This window comes from Carlito syrichta, unplaced genomic scaffold, assembly GCF_000164805.1.
Source record: "Carlito syrichta isolate Samal-C Ts95f unplaced genomic scaffold, Tarsius_syrichta-2.0.1 Scaffold315490, whole genome shotgun sequence".
Classification (NCBI taxonomy): domain Eukaryota; kingdom Metazoa; phylum Chordata; class Mammalia; order Primates; family Tarsiidae; genus Carlito; species Carlito syrichta.
In genome coordinates this window covers 479,510-501,210 of record NW_007259586.1, presented here as the reverse complement: position 1 = coordinate 501,210, position 21,701 = coordinate 479,510, and the positions used below count along the sequence as shown (strand labels likewise).

The 21,701-nt window shown below is 38.0% G+C and overlaps 1 protein-coding gene across 1 annotated transcript; it reads left to right on the top strand.

Moving 5' to 3' along the window:
- The first annotated feature begins 5,680 nt into the window (after window positions 1-5,680).
- On the top strand, window positions 5,681-18,645 carry KBTBD8 (kelch repeat and BTB domain containing 8). Its single transcript, XM_008072882.1, has 4 exons — window positions 5,681-5,749; window positions 6,361-6,571; window positions 10,216-11,330; window positions 15,367-18,645. Exons 1-4 carry the CDS (start codon window positions 5,734-5,736, stop codon window positions 15,828-15,830), a joined length of 1,806 nt encoding a protein of 601 aa, XP_008071073.1. The 5' UTR covers window positions 5,681-5,733; the 3' UTR covers window positions 15,831-18,645.
- The last annotated feature ends 3,056 nt before the right edge of the window (window positions 18,646-21,701 follow it).

The window sequence follows — 21,701 nt, the reverse complement described above, 5'->3', positions numbered from 1 at the left end:
GAAAACTGTGGTAGAACAACCAAAACCAAAAATTAAATACCCCTGAAATTATTGTAGTATGCCAATATATTTGATTTTTAAGTATTTGATTATTTGGAGGATTAAAGTACAATCAACTTCATCCTCTATGTTTTCTCTGCTGTTTTTAAGGTATTCCTTTCCAAAACCTGATACCTGTTCTTCATGAATTTCAGTTTCTGTGTCTGCATAAGACTATTGTCCATTGACTTTCCTTCCATTAAGAATTTTTAGTGATTCCCTGAGCTTAAAAAAAAAAATAAGATTTTGATTGGGGTCAGAAAGAATCAACAATCATTGTTTAATTTCATTAGTTCCATTTGGGTATAAGCTAATCTTTAAACAGAGAAGATTGCTGATGTCTTATATTTTAACAGTGGGCTTTGTCCTCTCACCATCATTCTAAGTTTGAATATTATTGAATAAATTAAGGGGATAGTAGAGCAGTTCTCTTCAGGGTCTTCAATCCTGTACAATAATTCGGTCTTGCAGTAGAATAGGAAACAATGTCAAATATATATATATATATATATATATATTTGAATTGGAGTCTTACTCCCAAACTTATGCCCAAACTGGGGTCCAGTGGCATGCTCCAGGCCTCCGCAGCCTGGATCTGCTGTGCTCCGGCGATCCTTTCACTTCAGCCTGCTAAGTAGCTGGAACTACAGGCGCATGCTACCACACCCGGCTAATTTTTAAAAAAAATTTTTAAATTTAAATTTAATTTAATTAATTTATTTTTTGAGTTGGAGTCTTACTCTGTTGCCCAGACTGCAGTGCAGTGGCCGCTCCCGGGCACCACAGCCTTGACCTGCTGGGCTCTGGTGATCCTTCCACCTCAGCCTTCCAAGTAGCTAGAACTATAGGCACGCACTACGACGCCTGGCTAATTTTTGATATATTGTAGAGATGAAGTCTCGCCAAGTTGCCCAGGCGGGTCTCGAACCCACGGGCTCAGGCAATCCACTCACTTCAGCCTCCCAAGGCGCAGGATTACAGGCTGAGCCACCGAGTCTGGCTTTTTAAAAAAATTTTTTGTTTATTGTAGAGACGAGGTCTTGCCAAGTTGCCTGGGTGGGTCTTGAACCCGCGGGCTCAGGCAATCCACTCGCCTCGGTCTCCCAAAGTGCTAGAAGTCCAGACTGAGCCACTGAGCTCGGCCATAACATTGTCTTACAGAATTTAATTAAAAAGTGAAATTAAGTGAAATGAAGTAGGTAACACACAGTCATTAGTTCCTTTTCCTGTTTTATTCCTAAATTAAGCCCTGTCAATATTAAAGTGAATGCTTTACTTTCTGGGTCAAACCAAAATAAAGCAATTAGGTAAGAAAGTATCCCATCACTTTTGCAAATGTTTCTGTGATGTATCCTTTTTGAATGTTTTGTTTAAAATCCACACCAGCTGAACAAAATTCCTTACCACATTGGAAATCTTAATATTCATTGCTTGAAAAATTTATTTTATGCTAACTAGAAGTTGCCCTCAGCTCTCATTTTTTAAGTTAATTTTCATGTGAATACGTTTTATCTCCACAGATAAACTATAATGTCCTTGAGGTTAGGCATCTCATCTATCTAGCTATCTATGTATCTATCTGTCTATCATCTATCCAGCTAATCTTGTTTGGTATAAGAAACATTGCTTTATACAGTGCCTTCCCAGTATGAAGGAGGGGGCAATAAATATTTTTGAGAAATTGAATATCGCTGTTATTAGTTTCACAGTCTGTTTTTTCACATATATGCTGCATTCCAATTTCTTTCTTTCTTTTTAGGCAGGATCTCACTCTATCCCCAGGCTGGAAAGCAGTGGCATGATCATGGCTCACCAAGTCCTCCGCCTTCTGGGTTCAGGCAATTCTTCCACCTCAGCCTCCAGACTACAGGCACACCCAACCTTGCCAGGCTATTATTTATTTATTTATTTATTTATTTATTTTAGAGACGAGGTCTTGCTATGTTGCCTAGGCTGGTATCAAACTCCTGGACTAAAGTAGTCCTCCCATCTTGGCCTCCCAAAGTGCTTGGATTACAAGCATGAGCCACTGCATCCGGCCTAAACTCCAAATTTTTAAAAGGCAAATTAACGTGTTTTATTATCCCTCAATATAATCAACTTCAGTAATTCATGAAATTCAGTCTTCTAACTATTACCATGTTGAATCTTCACATCACCTCAAAGAGAATAAAAAATGAAGAAAAAAAAAACTACAAAACCCAACAATGTCTAAACAATAAACTAGATGTTAATACCTATTTAGAGTTTTGTATTTAAAATAAACTAAATCACAGGCAATATATGTTTCTAGAAGTTAAAAAAAAAACCTGAGTGTCTGATCTTATATTAAATAATCACGTTTGTTGTTTCATTTCAGGCACTAATCTAGTCAATGCAAAGGTTTTTAGCGAGAAAAAATGTTGCACTGAAGATATCAAAAAGGTTGTAGCTACAGGCTCAGAAGGATGTCATTTGCTAAATGGTAAGAGTCTCAAGTATTCTTTCTTTCATTATATATAGCTCTGGTCAATTTCACAGCCTCAACCAGTACTGAACAGGGAAATTGGAAAACTGCAGGATTGATTTGCAGAAGTAAAGTTCTATTTTCTTTTATACCTTCTTCATCAGAGTTGCTATCATTCTTGTGTTGTGTGGTATTATTATTGAGAGTAACTGGGCATAGCTGATAATTGCTAAAAGTCATTCTCTTGAAATGAAAGCAGAAGAAAACAAGGAGACTGAAATTTTCTCATTTTCCAAATTTGATGCTTTCATAATTCTTCATCTTTGCTAGAATTTAAATGTAAAGATTTTTCTTCTCTCAAGCAACCATGATTATTGCAATCATCTTTGCTTGTGGTACCTAGGTAAAAACTGTTAAAGCAATAAAACTCTAAATGTCTAATATGAACCAAATATGGGACCTTCAAATATTCTAGTTCACTTTTACAATTTTCATCCTTAATAGATCTTACTTTAAACTGTAATATATGAGACAATTGCAATATAGTACTCAATACATTAAAAAGAAAACTGGTTTACTTTTGCTGCTGCCTTTCCAGGTTGGCAGTAGGTTTAGTAGGTTCTTTCTAAAACTCAAATTAAAGCAATTTAAAAATAAAGTTATAGGGTTTGGCTACTTAGTATCAAAAGGGACCTTCCTTGTATCTTTAAAGATTTTTGACAAAGAAGAGTTGTGGTACTATTGGCTCAATTTTGAATCCTCCTACTTATTCTGTTTTTAAAAAGTGCATTTTAGTTATGATAAAATCTTTACTATGTAATGCCATCTGCCATCTGCCCAGTAGAACCGAGTCTATTTACAGTGTTGTATAAATGGCAACTTAGTAATTATAATTTTTTGTTTATATTTAGATTTGCTTTTGTTCTTTGTATTCTACTCTACTTCCAATTTAGAAATATTTGTGGGTCAAAAAACAAAAAATCAGAAACTCTTTTAATTAACCAAAAAATATTGTCAGGTCTGTTTGTTAATAAGTTGAGAATTAAATAAAAAAGAAAATTGATCAAATTTCTTAAGACTTAAGTAGATAGATGGCTACAAAATACAAACAAAATTCTTTAAAAAAAAAGATTTAAAAGATTGTCAGATAAAATATAGAAAATGCAATTAAACTTGAATTTTGGAAAACAAATGATATTTTAGCTTAAGTGTGTCCCAAGTAATGCATGCCCTGTATTTTTATTTGCTAAATCTGACAGCTGTAAGGATTAATGCTATTTTTTCTTAATGCCATCAATATTGTGGTTAAAAGCCACTATTTTAATAGGTTAGAAAGCAACAGGATAAGTGCATAAAAATGAAAATTTAAAGTTTTAAGTAGCCGAGCTGGGTGGCTCAGCCTGTAATCCCAACGCTTTGGGAGGCTGAGGCGAGTGAATTGCCTGAGCCCGCGGGTTCGAGACCCACTTGGGCAACTTGGCGAGACCTTATCTCTACAATAAATAAAAAATTAGCCGGGTGTGGTAGTGCGTGCCTGTCGTTCCAGCTACTTGGAAGGCTGAGGCGGAAGGATCACCGGAGCCCAGCAGGTCGAGGCTGGGTGACAGAGTGAGACTCCAACTAAAAAAAAAAAATAATAATGATAAATAAATAAAGTTTTAAGTAACACAATTTAAATCAATTTCAGCCATTCAGAACTGTGTGGTTTTCATACAGAGGAATTATAACTGCATATGGAGGTCTATAAACCGTAGTTCTGAGGAAAGACCACTTCTTGTTAATTTACATGGAGTTATAGTACTTTGAACGCTAATTAAATTTCTAAATTTCCCAGCAGACCTGGGGAACAGAACAGAATTGTTTTCATAATTCTTTCTCTCAATCACAATTTAAATTCAAAGATTATTTATTAACAAGTTCAACTGTTTGGTCTTTTTGGTTAGAAAAATTATGTGCATGAACTAACTATAGCTAGACTAGAAATTCTTCCACTTCACTGATAATATTCTTTACACTTCAGAATTCTAGAATTAGCATTCTCAATGTTAGCTCATTTGGACCTTATATTTAACTTTAAAATATTAAGCATCTAAAATGTGCCAGGCACCCTGGTAGATGTTAGAAGCACAAGATGAGTAAATCAAAACATGTCAACATACATTTTAGTTATCTTTCAAAAGGTTTGCAGCCTATGAAGTGGACAGGATACGGATTATTATTCACACGACACAGGTGAAGGACCTAAGTTCTCGAGAGTTCAAAGGTCTTATCTAAGTTCTCACACGTAGTGAGTAAAAGGCCAGAGCTTCAATAATCGTCCCTGGCTCCACGCTCAGGGCACCCTCCAATATTTCTTCAGAGGAAATCCCAGACTACTTAGTGTTGCAACCCCTTTGTTTCCCAGGAGCAAAAAGGAAAGCATCTCGAATCCCTCTATAACGTTCACGTGCTCTTAAAAGTGGAACAGGTGTTCTCTGGGTGTGCTAGAAAAGCAAGGCAAGAGTGGGAGTTAAAGATCCTAAGCAGCCCTTGTAACCAGACCAAGTTAATCAGTGGAAACCCGAGCATCCGGCCAAGGCGATGCTATTTCACTTGGGTGTCACAGGTGACTCATCAGCGACGGCTTGCTTTTGGGCTTTCTGATATTTTTCTTTAGGGTGGGGTGTCAGATTTCCTTTGCCTTTTTGGAAAACAGCCCTCCTGTCCATTTCCAAGTTTTTCTGGTTTCACAGCTCTCACGCAGAGCCCGATTTCATTCCGGAAGCTAGTCATTGGCAGGAATTTTAGGAAAAAAGGTAAAAAAGAAAAAAAATGAGCCAGAGGCCAGGAGAGAGGCCTAAAATGGGGAAATTCGCACTCGAGGAGCTTTCCCTACCCCAGCCCCTCAGAATGACAGCTCTCCTCCTCCAGAAGACTACCTCTCCCGGCAGGCACCGCGCGCTCCACCGACACAGGCTGGCCGGCTCCCTGCGCTCCACCTCCGCTCGAACCAGCCAATAGAGATCCCCGGCTTGGGCCTCCGCCCGACCCAGACCACGCGGGAGCGGGGGCAATAAAACTACACTTCCCGATGCGCATTTGCTCGCATAGTGGCCAATCAGCACTAGGAATTCGGAGGCTGGGGGCGGAGCCAGACGCATAGGTCACCTTATTGGCTAGGGGAACCTTAGAAGAGCCGGAACCCGGGAGCCGGAGAAGCGAAATGACATTTCCTCTTTAAATAGCTGGAGCCGGGGCCCCATCGAGAAATGGCCGCGTCGGCAGGTGGGTCGCGTGGTGGCTCGGGCGGTGTGGAGGGAGGTGAAGGGGCAGACGGGCCGGGGTCGGGCGCAGGCTGTGAGACCAGGAGGTAGCGAGGAGGAGCCGGCGAGAAGGATGGAGTGGTGGAGGGGGGTGAGGGGAGAGAGGATGAATGGCGTGGAGGGCGGTGGGCGGTCCGGCGGGACAGGGATGGGGAGGCTGGGTACCCGCGCGCGCCCTGACCCGTTCGGGAGGCGGTTAAGGGGCCACCGGCGGCCGCCATCCGTCGAGCGTCCCTCGTGAGTCTCCTGCCCTCCGCTCTCGGCGGGGACGCGCCGGCTCTCCGCGGCGTCCCCGCGGACGCCTCTCGCGTTCTGCTGGCACGTTCCCTCCGCGAGCACGGGGCAGCGAGCTCGCCGGGCTCCCGGAGAAGCAGGCTGGCCTTTGGACTCGTTTGCCGCTCGCTCCCTGCTCTCCGTCTCCTAGACGCTATACGCGTGGTCCCATGAGGTGGTGTGTATGAACACACACATGTGTTTTTGTAGGGGGAAAGAAGCCAAGCAAACAAACAAAAAACTCCGCCACGCCGTAACTGGCTCGGAACTTCTTGTGGTTGTACGATTTTTTCCTCCTAGATTTAAGTAAGTCTTCCCCAACACCGAATGGGATTCCATCTTCAGACACCACCAACGATGCCATGGACCCCTTCCATGCTTGCAGTATTCTTAAGCAACTCAAGACAATGTACGATGAAGGACAGTTGACAGACATTGTAGTGGAAGTGGATCACGGGAAAACATTTTCCTGTCATAGAAACGTGCTTGCTGCAATCAGCCCTTATTTCAGGTATGGTGATGGCAGAAATTTCTATTGATAACCGGCACCAAGCACCCTTTCTTCCTCAGTATTGTCCACTGGATTTTGATACTGAGATGCGATAATGAAATGAAACCAGTGAGTTTGTTTCCTGCGAATAGATAACAGGCCCTATCTTATTAAGCCATTGTTTTTGACTTGGGGGATTCTTCTAGAGTACAGGCTGTTGGTTCTTTAGTTAGTGGACTTATGTGTGTTTGTTTTAGGTACATGACCAGAAAATCCGGACTTCTGCTGCTCAATATGGCAGCCACTAGTCACATGTGTCTACTTAAATTTAAAGTTAAAAATTAAATTCCTTGGATACAGTAAATACATTTCAAGTGCTCAATAGCCACTTGAAACTCTGGCTACCTATTGGGCAGCACAGATATACAGCATTTCCATCACTGCAAGTTTTATTGGACAGTGTTGATCTAGAATTTGTTCTAAGTAGTTATCCATGGTGACTATTTCTTTAGTGCATGTAAGTCTTTTAGAGGTTACAACACAGTAGCCTTTTCCTTTACAAAATTATTACCATTCAATAGATTGTCTTAATGCCATGGGGTGAAAGCAGTGGAAGAACAATGAATGAAATATAGTTTCTATGCGCCTTAGGCCTCATGCTAGTAATTTGTAAGATTTCTAGAAGTATGTTTAATCTAAATTTTTATTTTTATGTATATTAATCTTTGTTCATCATTCAACTCTGAAAAGTACAATTTTAAAACTTGGATCTGAAAAACAACTTGCTGCTTTAAGAAAATATTGGAAAAGGCAGTTTCCTGCCTGAGTTTAACTTCTTTTGTGTCAAGTGCTCACTTTAAACCTTTCAGTATTCAAACATGGTCCATGAATGACAGTAAAAATGTTTTCTCAACCACACTCTAAATGTGCTTTTTCCTTTTGAAGGTGCTTACCTTCAAATAGCACACACAGCAGCCTGATTTTCTGAACAGGAGTTTCTGGTTCCTCTTTCTCAGAATACTGGGTTAAATATAGTCCCTTCAGTTTGATGCCTATGATGTAACCATTTAGACCTGCCTAGGGTAGGCATTGGACTACTAAGTATTAATTATCACCAGACTGAGCTGAAGGAAAAAAAAAAAAAGAAACCCACACATGCAAAAGATAATTAGTTTAGCCTGGTAGTGGAAACTTCTGGTGATGAGATTGACTTACTCAGGCTATCCGTTAGATATAGTTAGGTCATTTTTGTGTTTAAATACATGTCACTATTTCTACTTATCAAGCTCTGGTCTAAGCTTGCTTTACATGCACTGCCTTATATAATCTTTATAATCTTATCTCTGTACGGTTGTTCCTGTTTTGCAAATGAAGAAACTAAGCCTTAATGAAGTTAAATAACCTGCTTAAATCATCTAACTAGTAAATAGTAGAGGCAGAATTTGTTTCCAGAACGAGGCTTCTTAGTCACCATATGATTTTTAAGGAACAAGAGCAGGTAGAGTGGATCTTTTAAAAGTTTCTTTAACATTTTAAACAATTGTATATTGGATTTTAATAGTAAAAAAAACAAAACTGCACAGTGAAATGTCTATATCTTGATGAAATTTCATGCTCTGGATTGCATAATTTAAATATCATATTTAAAATTAGTTTCAAAGATCTAGCAAATAACTTTAAAAGAAGTATGCTACAATAGATTATTAATTTCCCTAAATTCTTTAATTTCCTATAAGAAATTAAGAATTAACAAATCTAATTAAATGTTAAAACATACTTGGAAAACTTTCTAAGCATAAGATACACGCATTCAGCTAAAGATATTTGGCTAGAAAACTTAAGGATAAGATTTTTATCTCTTATTACAGGTTTTTGTATCAAAGTTTCTTGGCACCAGTGCTACTCCTTATATAGGCTCTAGAAAGTCATATTTAATAATTTCTACGTCTTGCATCACTGGTGGAAGAATTAGAATAGCTGGAAATTTGGCATGGCTGTTTAATGATCCCAGTGACTTATCAGGGTTAAAATTTGATTATTAGAAATTTTTTGCTACTCTAGACTTTGTGTGTGGAAGTGCTCCTCCTGTATATACAGTTTACATGAAGAACTTATTAGAACAGGAAAACTCATCAAGTGTCAGACCTTTTCTGTGTGTAAGATGAACCTATTCAAGTCAGGAGTAGTTCCCGTGATAAATGGATATGTATAATGTTTTCCTTTGGGAGTTAATCTCTCCCTAATGAAGGACTTTATTTTTCTTTTTAATTGGTAGCTGTATAGGTGAGTCTTTCAGCATCTGAATTGAAAACCAGCTCATACATAGGAACATAAAGTTTTTAGTCATAAAAAATAGCCTGTATGCTAGTAAACTTAAACTTTACATTATAGAACTAAAAATATGACTCAAAGGTGATTAACTTGGACAGGAAGCCGAGTCTTTGTACTTCCAATGTGTGTCATACTACATTTTTTAAAAAATCCCATGGATTTGATGGATACTTCAAATGTGACCGGAAATTCTTGCCATTAAAGTATATTTTTCATAATAGCTCTTAAAATTGGAGAGGTCTGGGTCAGAATAATCAACTTTATTACCAATGTTAGGTCCATTTCTTCAACAAACATCTATTAAATATCCTAGACCTTGAAAATAAATATAATAGCACTGCCCTTTCCTCAAAAGGCTTTTAAAGGAGCTTTTAGTATTTAAATTTTTAACATTAAATTTAAAAGTATTAAAATTTATAAAATTTTTTATATTTAAATTTAAAAATAGTCTAGAATAAATCCTTAAAGGAGAGAAAAGAAAGGCAAATAATATGTGTAAATTACTAATACTTAAATAAAAAGCTAGGTTTTAGCCACTTGATGTTTTGGTCAAGAATGTCCCATAAGTGCACCGATACTTTAATTAAAAAAAAAAAAAGCTTGGTCTCAAAGACAAAAGTTTGGGATTTTTAAAAACCATTATCTCAGAATCAGCTAACAATAAACTCTCTTAGAAGAGGCATTATATTCTTATCTACCTACCATAATTTTTATTTATGCCTAGATATAAATAGGTAAAATATGGTAACTTTGAGAAAATAAAGTATTTCTTTTAAGCAAAGGTTTTAAAAATGTCCAAGGGTAAGTGATCTTATGTTCATTGTAATATTAAGAGAGGATTCAAAAGAAAATAGTTTTAGAAAGATATATTTTGGATACAAGTTGCCTTATAATTTTCACTGAGACATGAAAAGTTTTATTAGACTGTCTGTTTGGAAATGTATCATATTGACACATTTTTAGGAATTCTTAAACTTTCTGATTGGCATGGCCCAATTTGAGATCTCATGACCTTAAGGCAACTTGACTAGAAGCCTGGATGGGGCTCCGAGGAAAAATAAGGTGATCTGGAATATGCTGTGTCACCCTTTGGTTTGCTTTCCTTGGGGATACTCTTTTTTCATAGTTAGCCCTGAGAATAAGGTTTTTGAGGTTAGCTAGACTAAATTTGTCTGCTACTTTTTCAATTTTTACTCCTGTTTAGAATATCAGGAACTATATTAGGAAATATTCAGTTTCAAAAGGTTTTCTTTGTAATAACTTTGTACTTTTAATCATTTGCCACAATAATCTTTACAGTGCACATATAGTAGTAATCACTTTTCTCCTCTTAGATCCATGTTCACTAGCGGCCTTACAGAAAGTACTCAAAAAGAAGTTCGAATAGTTGGTGTTGAAGCTGAATCGATGGATTTAGTGTTGAACTATGCCTATACTTCCCGAGTTATTCTGACAGAGGCCAATGTTCAAGCCTTGTTCACTGCAGCTAGCATCTTCCAGATTCCTTCCATCCAAGACCAATGTGCTCAGTATATGATCAGTCATTTAGACCCACAAAATTCTATTGGGGTCTTTATTTTTGCTGATCATTATGGTCATCAGGAACTTGGAGATCGATCAAAAGAATATATTCGAAAAAAGTTTCTGTGCGTCACCAAAGAACAAGAGTTTCTCCAGTTAACAAAAGACCAGCTGATAAGTATACTAGACAGTGATGATTTAAATGTAGACCGAGAAGAGCATGTTTATGAAAGCATTATTAGGTGGTTTGAACATGAACAGAATGAAAGAGAAGTGCACCTTCCAGAAATTTTTGCCAAATGCATACGTTTTCCTCTGATGGAAGATACCTTTATAGAGAAAATTCCACCTCAGTTTGCGCAGGCTATAGCCAAAAGCTGTGTAGAAAAGGGACCATCCAACACCAATGGCTGTACGCAGAGGATCGGAATGACTGCTTCTGAAATGATAATTTGTTTTGATGCTGCCCACAAACACTCAGGAAAGAAGCAAACAGTGCCTTGTCTAGACATAGTCACAGGAAGAGTGTTTAAACTATGCAAACCACCAAATGACCTGAGAGAAGTTGGGATTCTTGTATCACCAGATAATGACATTTACATTGCCGGAGGGTACAGGCCAAGCAGCAGTGAGGTCTCCATCGACCATAAGGCAGAAAATGATTTCTGGATGTATGATCATTCTACCAATAGATGGCTATCCAAACCATCCTTGCTTCGAGCCAGAATAGGCTGCAAGCTAGTCTATTGCTGTGGCAAAATGTATGCAATTGGAGGTCGTGTTTATGAAGGTGATGGGAGAAACTCACTAAAATCTGTGGAGTGCTACGACAGTAGAGAGAACTGTTGGACGACGGTTTGCGCAATGCCAGTTGCAATGGAATTTCATAATGCTGTGGAGTACAAAGAGAAGATCTATGTCTTACAGGGTAGGTGCCTTAGTGATTTAGTTCTTCATGGTAGGGTATCACTTTTTGGCTTACGTAATTATGCTGAAATAGGTGTTCCTGTTAATTGAGGAATACCTCTGACTTCCTTATCAAATTACGTTGGGACAGTCTGTTCTGTAAAGGACCTATAAAGAAAATAAACTTTTTAATCAAAAAAGGGCAGATATTTTCAAGTTGTTAAAATGATTATTATTTTTATGTTCTCATATTTTGTCATATGGAATAAGTATTTTTGAAAACATTTTTTAAAGCAGAATTTTGGGAGAACTATTTCAGAGCAGTTCTTAAGACTTTAAGCAAAAAGGCAAGTTGATATCTGGCTATTTTTGCTCTTCAATAGTATATAATCAAGATATATTGTAGCATCTTCTTTATGATCTTACTAGATTAGTTTAAAGTAGAAAAAAGAATAAAGTATTAACCAAGTTATGCTACTTAATTACCCAAGAGTTTTGTATAAACCTTTTAATTGCAAAAGTTATGAAACTTAATTATAAAGAGTTTGCAAGCCGGGCTTGGTGGCTCAGCCTGTAATCCTGCGCCTTTGGGAGGCTGAGATGAGTGGATTGCCTGAGCCCGCGGGTTCGAGACCCGCCTGGGCAGCAAGACCTCATCTCTACAATAAATCAAAAAATCAGCTGGGCGTGGTAGCGCATGCCTGTAATTCCGGCTACTCGGAAGGCTGAGGTGGAAGGATCGCCGGAGCCCAGCAGGTCGAGGCTGCGGTGGCCGGGAGCAGCCACTGCACTCCAGTCTGGGCGACCGAGTGAGACTCCAACTCAAAAAAAAAAAAAAAGAGTTTGCAAGTGCAGTCTTCAGGTTTTAATTTCACTGCTATTTATGTTGCCTTCCATAATACTCTGTTTTCATTTTTTTCCACTGAAAAATTTTGAGATGTCACCTTTTTATAGTTTTACCATTGTAAGTAGGACTATCTAATATACTTAAAAAAAAAAACAACTAAACAAAACAATTAAGGACAAGTATTCTGGCAAAAATACAGTAGAAGTAGAGTAACTGGGTTAGAGTTACTAAGACATTTGACCCAAGGTTCTGATTTGTGATAACTAATATTTTCCTTACATTTGGTTTCTTATACATTTTAGTTCCTTGCATATTGAATGCAGTGTAGATTAATACCAACATCCTTATTCCTTTTCCTAGTTGATTATATATAAACGTTTTGCTGACACTACTGCTTTAGTAGAACAAGGAAAAAGAGAAACCTTGGTGAAGAGATCCAGTCATGCATTGCATAGCAATGTTCTGGTCAATGACTGACTATAGATATGATGGTATTATTTCCATGTTTAGATATGTTTAGGTGCACAGATATTTACATTATGTTACCTACAGGATTCAGGAGAGTAACATGCTGTACAGGTTTGTAGCCAGGCGCAATAGGTGATGCCTTATAGCCTAGGTGTGTAGTTGGCTGTACCATCTAGGTTTGTGTAAGCACATTCTATGATGTTAGCACAATGACAAAATTGCTTATCGACACATTTTTCAGAACATAACCCATGTTAAGCGATTCATGATTACCCTTATCCCATTTTTTTCTTTTAAAAATTATGTCCTTTGCTTTAATTCTTTATTCAACTTAAAATTTCCCAGAAATGCCTGAACCCATTTGTTTTATGTTTGATGTCAAGTTAATTCTTCAAAAGTAGTAGTAGTCTCTGGTTCCTTATTTTAGTTAAATAGAAGCACAGGGATGATTTGAGTTTGCTGATCCTGTGGAAAAATGGAACATAAGAATGGATGTTTAATCCATCTTGTATAGTTGGATAGGTTATATCATCATGATGAACGTAGGTAGGTTGTGTGTGTTTGTGTATTTGTATTTTGGTCTTACTGGCTAACCAGCTAGTTGATAGAGGTAGAATTAATTATAAGACCCACCATTGGAATGGAAAGGTGTATAATAAAAATACTCAAACAAAATAGCAGTGAATTCATAGAATTTCAGGACTGGAATGAACCTTATTTAATCCAAAGTTATATTTTATATAAGTAGAGTCTGAAGCCCTGAGGATTTTCTTAATTTCTTATCATTGGCTTTAATTTATAAAGGAGACTTTAGATTTTAAAAATCAACTTTTTGGGTGAGGGGTTGGAGTCTCACTATAGCCCAGGCTGGAGTCCAGTGGCATACTCATGGCCACTGAAGCCTCGACCTGCTGGGCTCAGGTGATCCTTCTGCCTCAGTCTTCCAAGTAGGTGGAACTATAGGCATGTGCGACCATGCCCAGCTAAGCTTTTTTTGTCATCTTTTTTTTTCCTATAAGGAATTTGTAGAGAAGTAGCACATATTAGAAGTAGCACATATTAGGTTTGAATTCCTATCTCTCTCTCTTTTTTTTTTTTTGAGTTGATGTCTCACTCTGTCGCCCAGACTGGAGTGCAGTGGCATGCTCCCGGCCACCGCAGCCTCGACCTGCTGGGCTCCGGCGATCCTTCCGCCTCAGCCTTCCAAGTAGCTGGAACTACAGGAGCGCACTACCACATCCAGCTAATTTTTTGATTTATTGTAGAGATGAGGTCTCGCCAAGTTGCCCAGGTGGGTCTCAAACCTGCGGGCTTAAGGCAATCCACTCACCTCAGCCTCACAAAGCGTGGGATTACAGGCTGAGCCACCAAACCTGGTGAATTCCTATCTCTTTATCAAGAATCGTGTTACAAGCTAGTCAATAAGGACAGATGATGCGTAAGTAAATCTGGGAGTTTAACAGGTTATTTTAAGTAAAATTAAAGGTAAAGTTTACTATTAAGTTGGCAGTTGAATTTGTAGATAAGGGTAATCCTAGTTCAGAACAGTTTTCAAGGGGAAGCTCAATTTAGAATCAAGTATTTCTAGTTCAAACAAAGCTTCCTTACATAAATAAACCTGACATGCATCATCAGAAGCTTATGTTATACTATCTGTGGCTATTGAAGTATCATTTATTTGTTCATACAGAGTTCAGATTTTTACTACAAAGATTTTGTACAAATATTATAATTAGCAAATCTCTGGGGGAATCTTCACTACTTTAATTCTTTCAGGCATTTTCATTTCAGCATACCTTTTTATTGTCAAATTAGAATAGAAATGGACTCAGAGTCAATGCCACAAACCATGTATGTGTTTTCTATCTTATTAAAGTCATGTTTTCTTTTGTTGAATACTTGTCTTTGCATTATAACAGTACTCAAGTAAGCATATCAGTGATCCATAAGCACAAATCCAAACAATTCCATGTGCTATCTTCTAATTAAATAATTAGCTCACAAATTTGTGATGGTTTATTTATGATAATACTATATATGTGTATTTTGGTCTTACTGGGTGACCATTAGTAATAATGCTTTTAAAGAGCTGGATTAAAATAAATTTTCTGGTGGGGTGTAGTGGCTCACTCCTGTAATCCCAGCACTTTGAGAGGCTGAGGCAGGAGGATTGCTGGAGGCCAGGAGTTTGAGACCAGCCTGGGTAATATAGTGAGACCCTGTCTGTATAAAAAAAAAAAAAAAAAATTAGGCATGGTGGCATACCCCCGTAGTCTCAGCTATTCAAGAGGCTGAAGCAGGAGGATTGCTTAAGCCCAAGAGCTTGAGGCTATAGTGAGCTCTGATTGTGCTACTGCATTTCCAGCTTAGGTGGGAGAGCAAGACCCTGTTGCAAAAATATATAAATACTTTTTCAATAACACACAATTGGATAGAACAAATGGAATAAAGCTTTTAACTATTATTCTGCTATCAATCCAAAGTAACTCCTTACACATCCCTGATACGAATATCCCAATTCAGGTTGATGATGATATTATCTGTTATATTGTATTATGGAATGAAAAAATTTTAAGATATTTTGTAATCTCATTAATATATCTTTGAAGATTATTAAAGAAATAGAAAGTAAAATATATGAAAAATTATGCTCTTAAGTCTCCAGAGGTTGGAGTTAGCACATACTGTAAAAAAGCAGATGTGAAAATGTACCTATTCATGTTTTCTTTATCCCTTTTTTTAGGAGAATTTTTCCTCTTCTATGAGCCTCAAAAAGACTACTGGGGTTTTTTAACCCCCATGACTGTGCCTCGAATCCAGGGCTTAGCAGCTGTATACAAGGACTCTATCTACTACATAGCTGGAACCTGTGGAAATCATCAACGTATGTTTACTGTAGAAGCCTATGATATTGAGCTCAATAAATGGACTCGAAAGAAGGACTTTCCATGTGATCAGTCCATAAATCCATACCTTAAACTGGTACTTTTCCAGAATAAACTCCATTTATTTGTTCGCGCTACTCAAGTGACTGTTGAAGAACATGTCTTCAGAACCAGCAGAAAAAATTCCCTTTACCAATATGATGACATTGCTGACCAATGGATGAAAGTGTATGAGACCCCAGATCGACTCTGGGACCTTGGCCGGCATTTTGAATGTGCTGTTGCTAAACTCTATCCTCAGTGTCTTCAGAAAGTCCTCTAATGAGTAGCAGGCCTTAGTGCATCACTGGCATCTCATACTTAGGAAACTTGTCTTATGATACAAAGGAATGCTGTCAGTATGTAAGAAAGCTGAGGGAGTTTTGTACATGAAAATGGGTGCTCTTAAAGATTGCACTGTAGGGAGGGATTTGCTTTCATTCTTGTGATATTTTCATTTCAGCAAGGAAAACATAACAAAGTGCAATTATCAGCATTTTATTTTCTGGCATAAAAGTAATCATATCATCCTAGATTTTGTGATAGTCACTGAGATACCAGACGAATCAAGACAACTATGCACTCGTAAGAGCAGTTAGGGTATTATTGGGTAGAGACATCCAGACTAGTTTGATGTGACTTTTAATTTTAAATACGGGTAACAATCTGAGGCAATATCACTAGAACTTTACTTTAGCTGTGACCTCTCTAACACAGAGAAGCACTAACTTAGATCCTCATTCTTAATATTTATATATTTTTGTGTACTGTTTTCAAGTGTACTGAGATTTAAATGTGTTCTTGTTATTAGAGTAGATTGAAGAGAATACAAATCAGTCTCAGAACGAGCCTTTAGTCTGATTGTTTTATATTTCCCATGTAACTTTAAGTTAAGCTAGCATTTTAAAGTGGCAGTTTTCTGTCTAACTTTTTCAAGTGATAACACTGTCTCATTTGTTTAAATCCAGAAAAGTGCTCAAATTCACAGGTGGCTGGTGCTAGTCTAAGTTAATTCACATGCTTAACTAGGTAGTTTTACATGTCCTGAGCCTATGCCTGTCTTTTAAATTGGTGTGTGAGTTCATGGCGATAGTACTTTACCTGTTGAACGCTTGTGATTTCACAAGATTCTCTACTTATGTGATAGCAAGATATGGCCAGTTATTGGTCTAACTGGACTGTCTTAGAATAGTAAGAACATTATACCCAGTTTGCACTAACACGGGCCATTTGTTGCCTGACCTCCTTTTCCATCTACCTACCCAGTCATTTTCGGTACAACGAAAGGTAACTTATTTCTCTTCTGCACAGAGCAAAATGTGAAATTTACATCTATTTTTAGAATTCTGCTTTCCAGAAACATAAAACTCCTGCAGTGATCTAATTTAATGGCTTTAAGTTTCATGTTACAATTAAAACCTCATTTTAATTTAATTTTTGCACTTAACAGTGACGAGTACTTTTACATTGAAATTCTTGTTCTAGCTGAAACTGAGAAGGAAAAGAGTGAGTGTATAGAACCATAGCTTTATAGGTACTAAATCATCTTCAGATTTAACTGATGAATTTCTAACAATCAGTTAGGAATATTAACATGAAGGACAAACCAACTCATTTAATATACCTAAGGCAGGTATTTGGTTCAGTAACTTCTTTTTTACTAAGCCTAGCATAATTGATAAAGAAGTATAGCCTAGAGTCTGCCCTGGATTAGAACATTTTTATGTACCTAAAGAAAGCAAACTGGCATGGTTTGTATTTTAAAAATCTTGCACACATTGTAATGTGATACTGTGAAACAAATTTAAAACATTGCCTCTTTGCATCACATACCTCATTTTTCAGGAACTTTCCAAACTGCTTTACATAGACCTCTACAAGTAGGGAATGTTTTCTGAAGCAGAAGTTAAAATGGGCAGCATTTATCGAATTAGCATTTTAAATCTAGTCTTAGCTAGATGTGTGGTTTCTTCTTATTGGCCTTCATAGTGTGTCTATAATCTCTGTATAAACTTTGTCAAACAATATTTTTACCTCCCCAATTTTTCTTTAACTTTTGTGCTGTTTTGGGGTTATTTCTGTGAGTTTTTAAAAATCCTTTACAATTTTGCATTGCTGAGGGGAGGAAAACACTATAACCAATTTTTGCAAGAGATACTCATGTAATTTATTTTTGAAAGCTTTGTTGAATAAGATTTCCTGCCGCTTTTTGACAATCTTCTGTATTTAGAAAATGTATTACTTGAAAACATGACATAGAACATTGAGTTAGCAATTTATGTGTGCCGTACGATATATAAGAGAACAACATATTGTGGTTAATTCTACAGTAGATTTATTCTCTTGATCTGCACAACAGTTAATTGTTTTGCTATTAACAATTTATGTTGAGACTATGATCTAAGTTTAGTGTGTCAAACCGAGGCTTAGGATTTGTTACAGGAGTAGAATATATATTGAATTTTGTATGAAGAACTATTTGTTTAAATTATATAGCTGGGATATTTTGCCACTTTTAAAATGGATTCAGAAGAGGTCCTAGGAAACTAAGATTAGTGATGTGTGTGGGTTTATGTTTAGATATTTAAAATACATTTTCATAGTGTGATGAGAATATAAATAAGTAAAAGGCACAATGGTACTACAGAATTAAAATGTAGGTCTAGCATATGCCAGTCCCACTTTAACTTTGTTTTTGCATTTGAAGAATGTATGTAGCACTTTCCTATATATTTTTTACACATTGAAAACTGGACTTAGTATAATTACGTTATAGGAAAGTTAGAAAGAATAGAAATTGTATTCTTTATCTTCCATCTTTGTCTTCTGTTATGCTAACAAAGTTGATGTTTAAGCATCAAACTGATTTCATTTGTCATGAGAAAATGTAGATGCGATCTTCAAGGAGTCAGATTTCCTATGTAAAGCAGTTTAAAATGGCATTTAATGTTCAGTGCTCAGGTATGTAGTAAGTACTGTAGTCCTATGGGGGCAAATGTGTAGATATTTTTAAACATTCTGCCATAATTGCACAATTTTTTGCATTTTTACCTGATGTCATTGTTTCTTATAATAAAACCTTTTCTGATTGAAAACTCCCAGTGTTGTAAAGTGGCCTCTGACTAGTGAGTTTTACAGATTTAAAATTTGGTAAAAATTACGAAATAACTCATGCCTTGGTAGAATGGAATGAGACTTTAATCCAGGGGTCCTCACACTTTTAAAACAGGGGGCCAGTTCACTGTCCCTCAGACCGTTGGAGGGGCGGACTATAGTTTAAAAAAAAAAACTATGAACAAATTCCTATGCACACTGCACATATCTTATTTTGAAGTGAAAAAACAAAATGGGAACAAATACAATATTTAAAATGAAGAACAAGTAAAGTTAAATCAACAAACTTACCAGGATTTCAATGGGAACTATGGGCCTGCTGTTGGCTAATGAGATGGCCAATGTCTGGTTCCATATTTGTCACTGCTAGTTGTAACAAGTTAAGGCGGCAAAAACACCTGGTGGGCCAGATAAATGTCCTCAGTGGGCCGCATGTGGCCCACGGGCCATAGTTTGAGGACCCCTGTTTTAATCTATCGAATGAATATCTGACCCCTGGTAGAAAGTTAGTAACATATATAATGCCCTTTAAATTCTAAAGCAAGCTTACTTATATCAGTAAGTCCTTTGTTCTGGTCTAAAATCTTGTTGTCCTTGATTCTTCTTTCTTACACATTTCATATCCAGCCTGTCAGAAAATCCTCTTGCTTCTCCCTTCAAAGTATACCCAGACTTGGGTTATGTACCATTTGCACTATTATCACCCTTGTCTAAGTTAGCCTATTTTGTCTGCCTTAAAGCAATTGCCACTGACCTGGTCTTCCTTCTATCACTCTTGACCCCTCATAAACTATTCTTTTCTCTACAAAATAGTCAGAGCGGTCCTGTTAAAACACAAGTTAGATAATGTCCTTCTGCTCACATTCCTCCAATGACTTCCCATCTGCCTCATAGTAGAGCCAAACTCTTTACATGATCTGTGCCTCCCAGCCTCATCTCCTAGACCTTATCACCATTCCCTTGGCTCACTCTTTCAGCCACACTAGCCTTGCTGTTTCTCAAACGTGTTGAGCACCTCCAACATCAGGGCTATTGCTGTGTCATTTGCCAGAGAGGCCCCAACAACTCAATTCCTTCAAGTCTTTATTAAACCACCTGGCCAGAAGGCCTTCCCTGATCACATCATATTAGTTGATCCAACTCCCCACCCCCATTCATACTACTTATCCATATGCTGTGATCATTCAGTATGTTGTTGTTGTTTTACTTTAAACAGTTATCCTTTTAGATTATGTATTTATTTATTGAGTCAGAATCTCACTCTTTTACCCAGGCTGGAGTGCAGTAGCATGTTCATGGCCACTGCAGCCTTGACCTGCTGGACTCAGGCGATCCTTCTGCCTCAGCCTTCCAAGTGGCTGGAACTATAGGCACACACCACCATGCCGGGCTAGTTTTTTTGATTTATTGTAGAGCCCAGGTCTTGCCAAGTTGCCCAGGCTGTTCTTAAACCCCTGGGCTCAGGCAGTCCTCTCTCCGCTGTCTCCCAAAGTGTTGGGATTGCAGGCAGAAGCCACTGTGCCTGGCGGTCAATTGATATTTTAAAAAATAAGATATTTTACCTTCACTTTATTTCCTTTCTGTCACTGTTCATTTTTTTTTTTTTTTGAGTTGAAGTCGCATTCTGTCGCCCAGACTGGAGTGCAGTGGCCGCTCCCAGCCACTGCAGTATCTACCTGCTGGGCTCCGGCAATCCTTCCGCCTCAGCCTTCCGAGTAGCCGGAATTACAGGCGCACGCTACCATGCCCGGCTAATTTTTTGATTTATTGTAGAGATGAGGTCTCGCCTGCCCCAGCGGGTCTCGAACCCGTGGGCTCAGGCAATCTACTCACCTCAGCCTCCCAAAGGTGCGGGATTACAGGCTGAGCCACCGAGCCCGGCTACTGTTCATTTTTTTTTTTTTTTTTTTTTTGAGTTGGAGTCTCACTCGGTCACCCAGACTGGAGTGCAGTGGCCGCTCCCGGCCACCGCAGCCTCGACCTGCTGGGCTCCGGCGATCCTCCCGCCTCAGCCTTCTGAGTAACCGGAATTACAGGCATGCGCTACCACGCCCAGCTGATTTTTTGATTTATTTGTAGAGATGAGGTCTCGCTGCCCAGGCGGGTCTCGAACCCACGGGCTCAGGCAATCCACTCACCTCAGCCTCCCAAAGCGCGGGATTACAGGCTGAGCCACCGAACCCGGCTCAAAATATTTTTCCTGTATAGTATGCCTTTGCTATGGAAAAGGTTCTGGGAGCATTTCATTTTTATTACTCTTCCTCTCCTCTAGCCAGAGGCACGAGGGGATCTTTCTAAGATTGCTGCCATGAGAAACTGGGGGGCTTCCTAAAGGTAAAATCCACAAAGGTATAGGGGCCACATGAGAATGAAGTTCCCAGGACTTTCCCACTTACATGGAGTCCACACCAGACTCCAGCATTTGTCAAAAATAGCCCTTTGTTTATGGCTCTAGCTACTTCTTGTTCAGATTAGCAGATCTGGACTGTGACTCTCTGGATTCACCTCTACTCCAGATTTTGGGCTGATGTTTGTCCTGCAACTTAACTTCTCTGATGAGTCCAAAAAAAGTCACTAATTTTCAGTTTGAACAGCTTTTTCTTCTAAGATTCGGAGTGACAACATCCAAGATCTTCATGTGTTCAGTGCTAAATCTGGAATTCCCTATAATTAGCTTCTAATACATATTTTATGATTGAACGAATGGTTTTTTAGTTCATATATAAGTTATTTTATCCCCTCTTATATATATGATGTATTTCACAATAAAAATAAGTTAAAAAGTTAGTCTTACTTTGTAAACCATATTCATACACAATCATAGTTTGGTACCCTTTATAATTTACATGGCCATGGAATTATTTGACATGTAGCTTGGTGAATGTTGACTCTAGAGTACCTAGTGACCCAGCTTTCTAGGACCAAATTAAAATTATATGATATAATTTAATAAAATCATCGATCATTTTGAGGTGTTTTTTTTTTTAACCAGACTTTTTTTTTTTGAATTGGAGTCTCACTCTGTCACCCAGACTGGAGT

Coding starts and splice junctions, on each gene's coding strand:
- KBTBD8 (XM_008072882.1), top strand. Junction 6,572..10,215: donor GCAATCAGCCCTTATTTCAG/GTATGGTGATGG, acceptor TTCTCCTCTTAG/ATCCATGTTCACTAGCGGCC. Junction 11,331..15,366: donor GAAGATCTATGTCTTACAGG/GTAGGTGCCTTA, acceptor CCCTTTTTTTAG/GAGAATTTTTCCTCTTCTAT.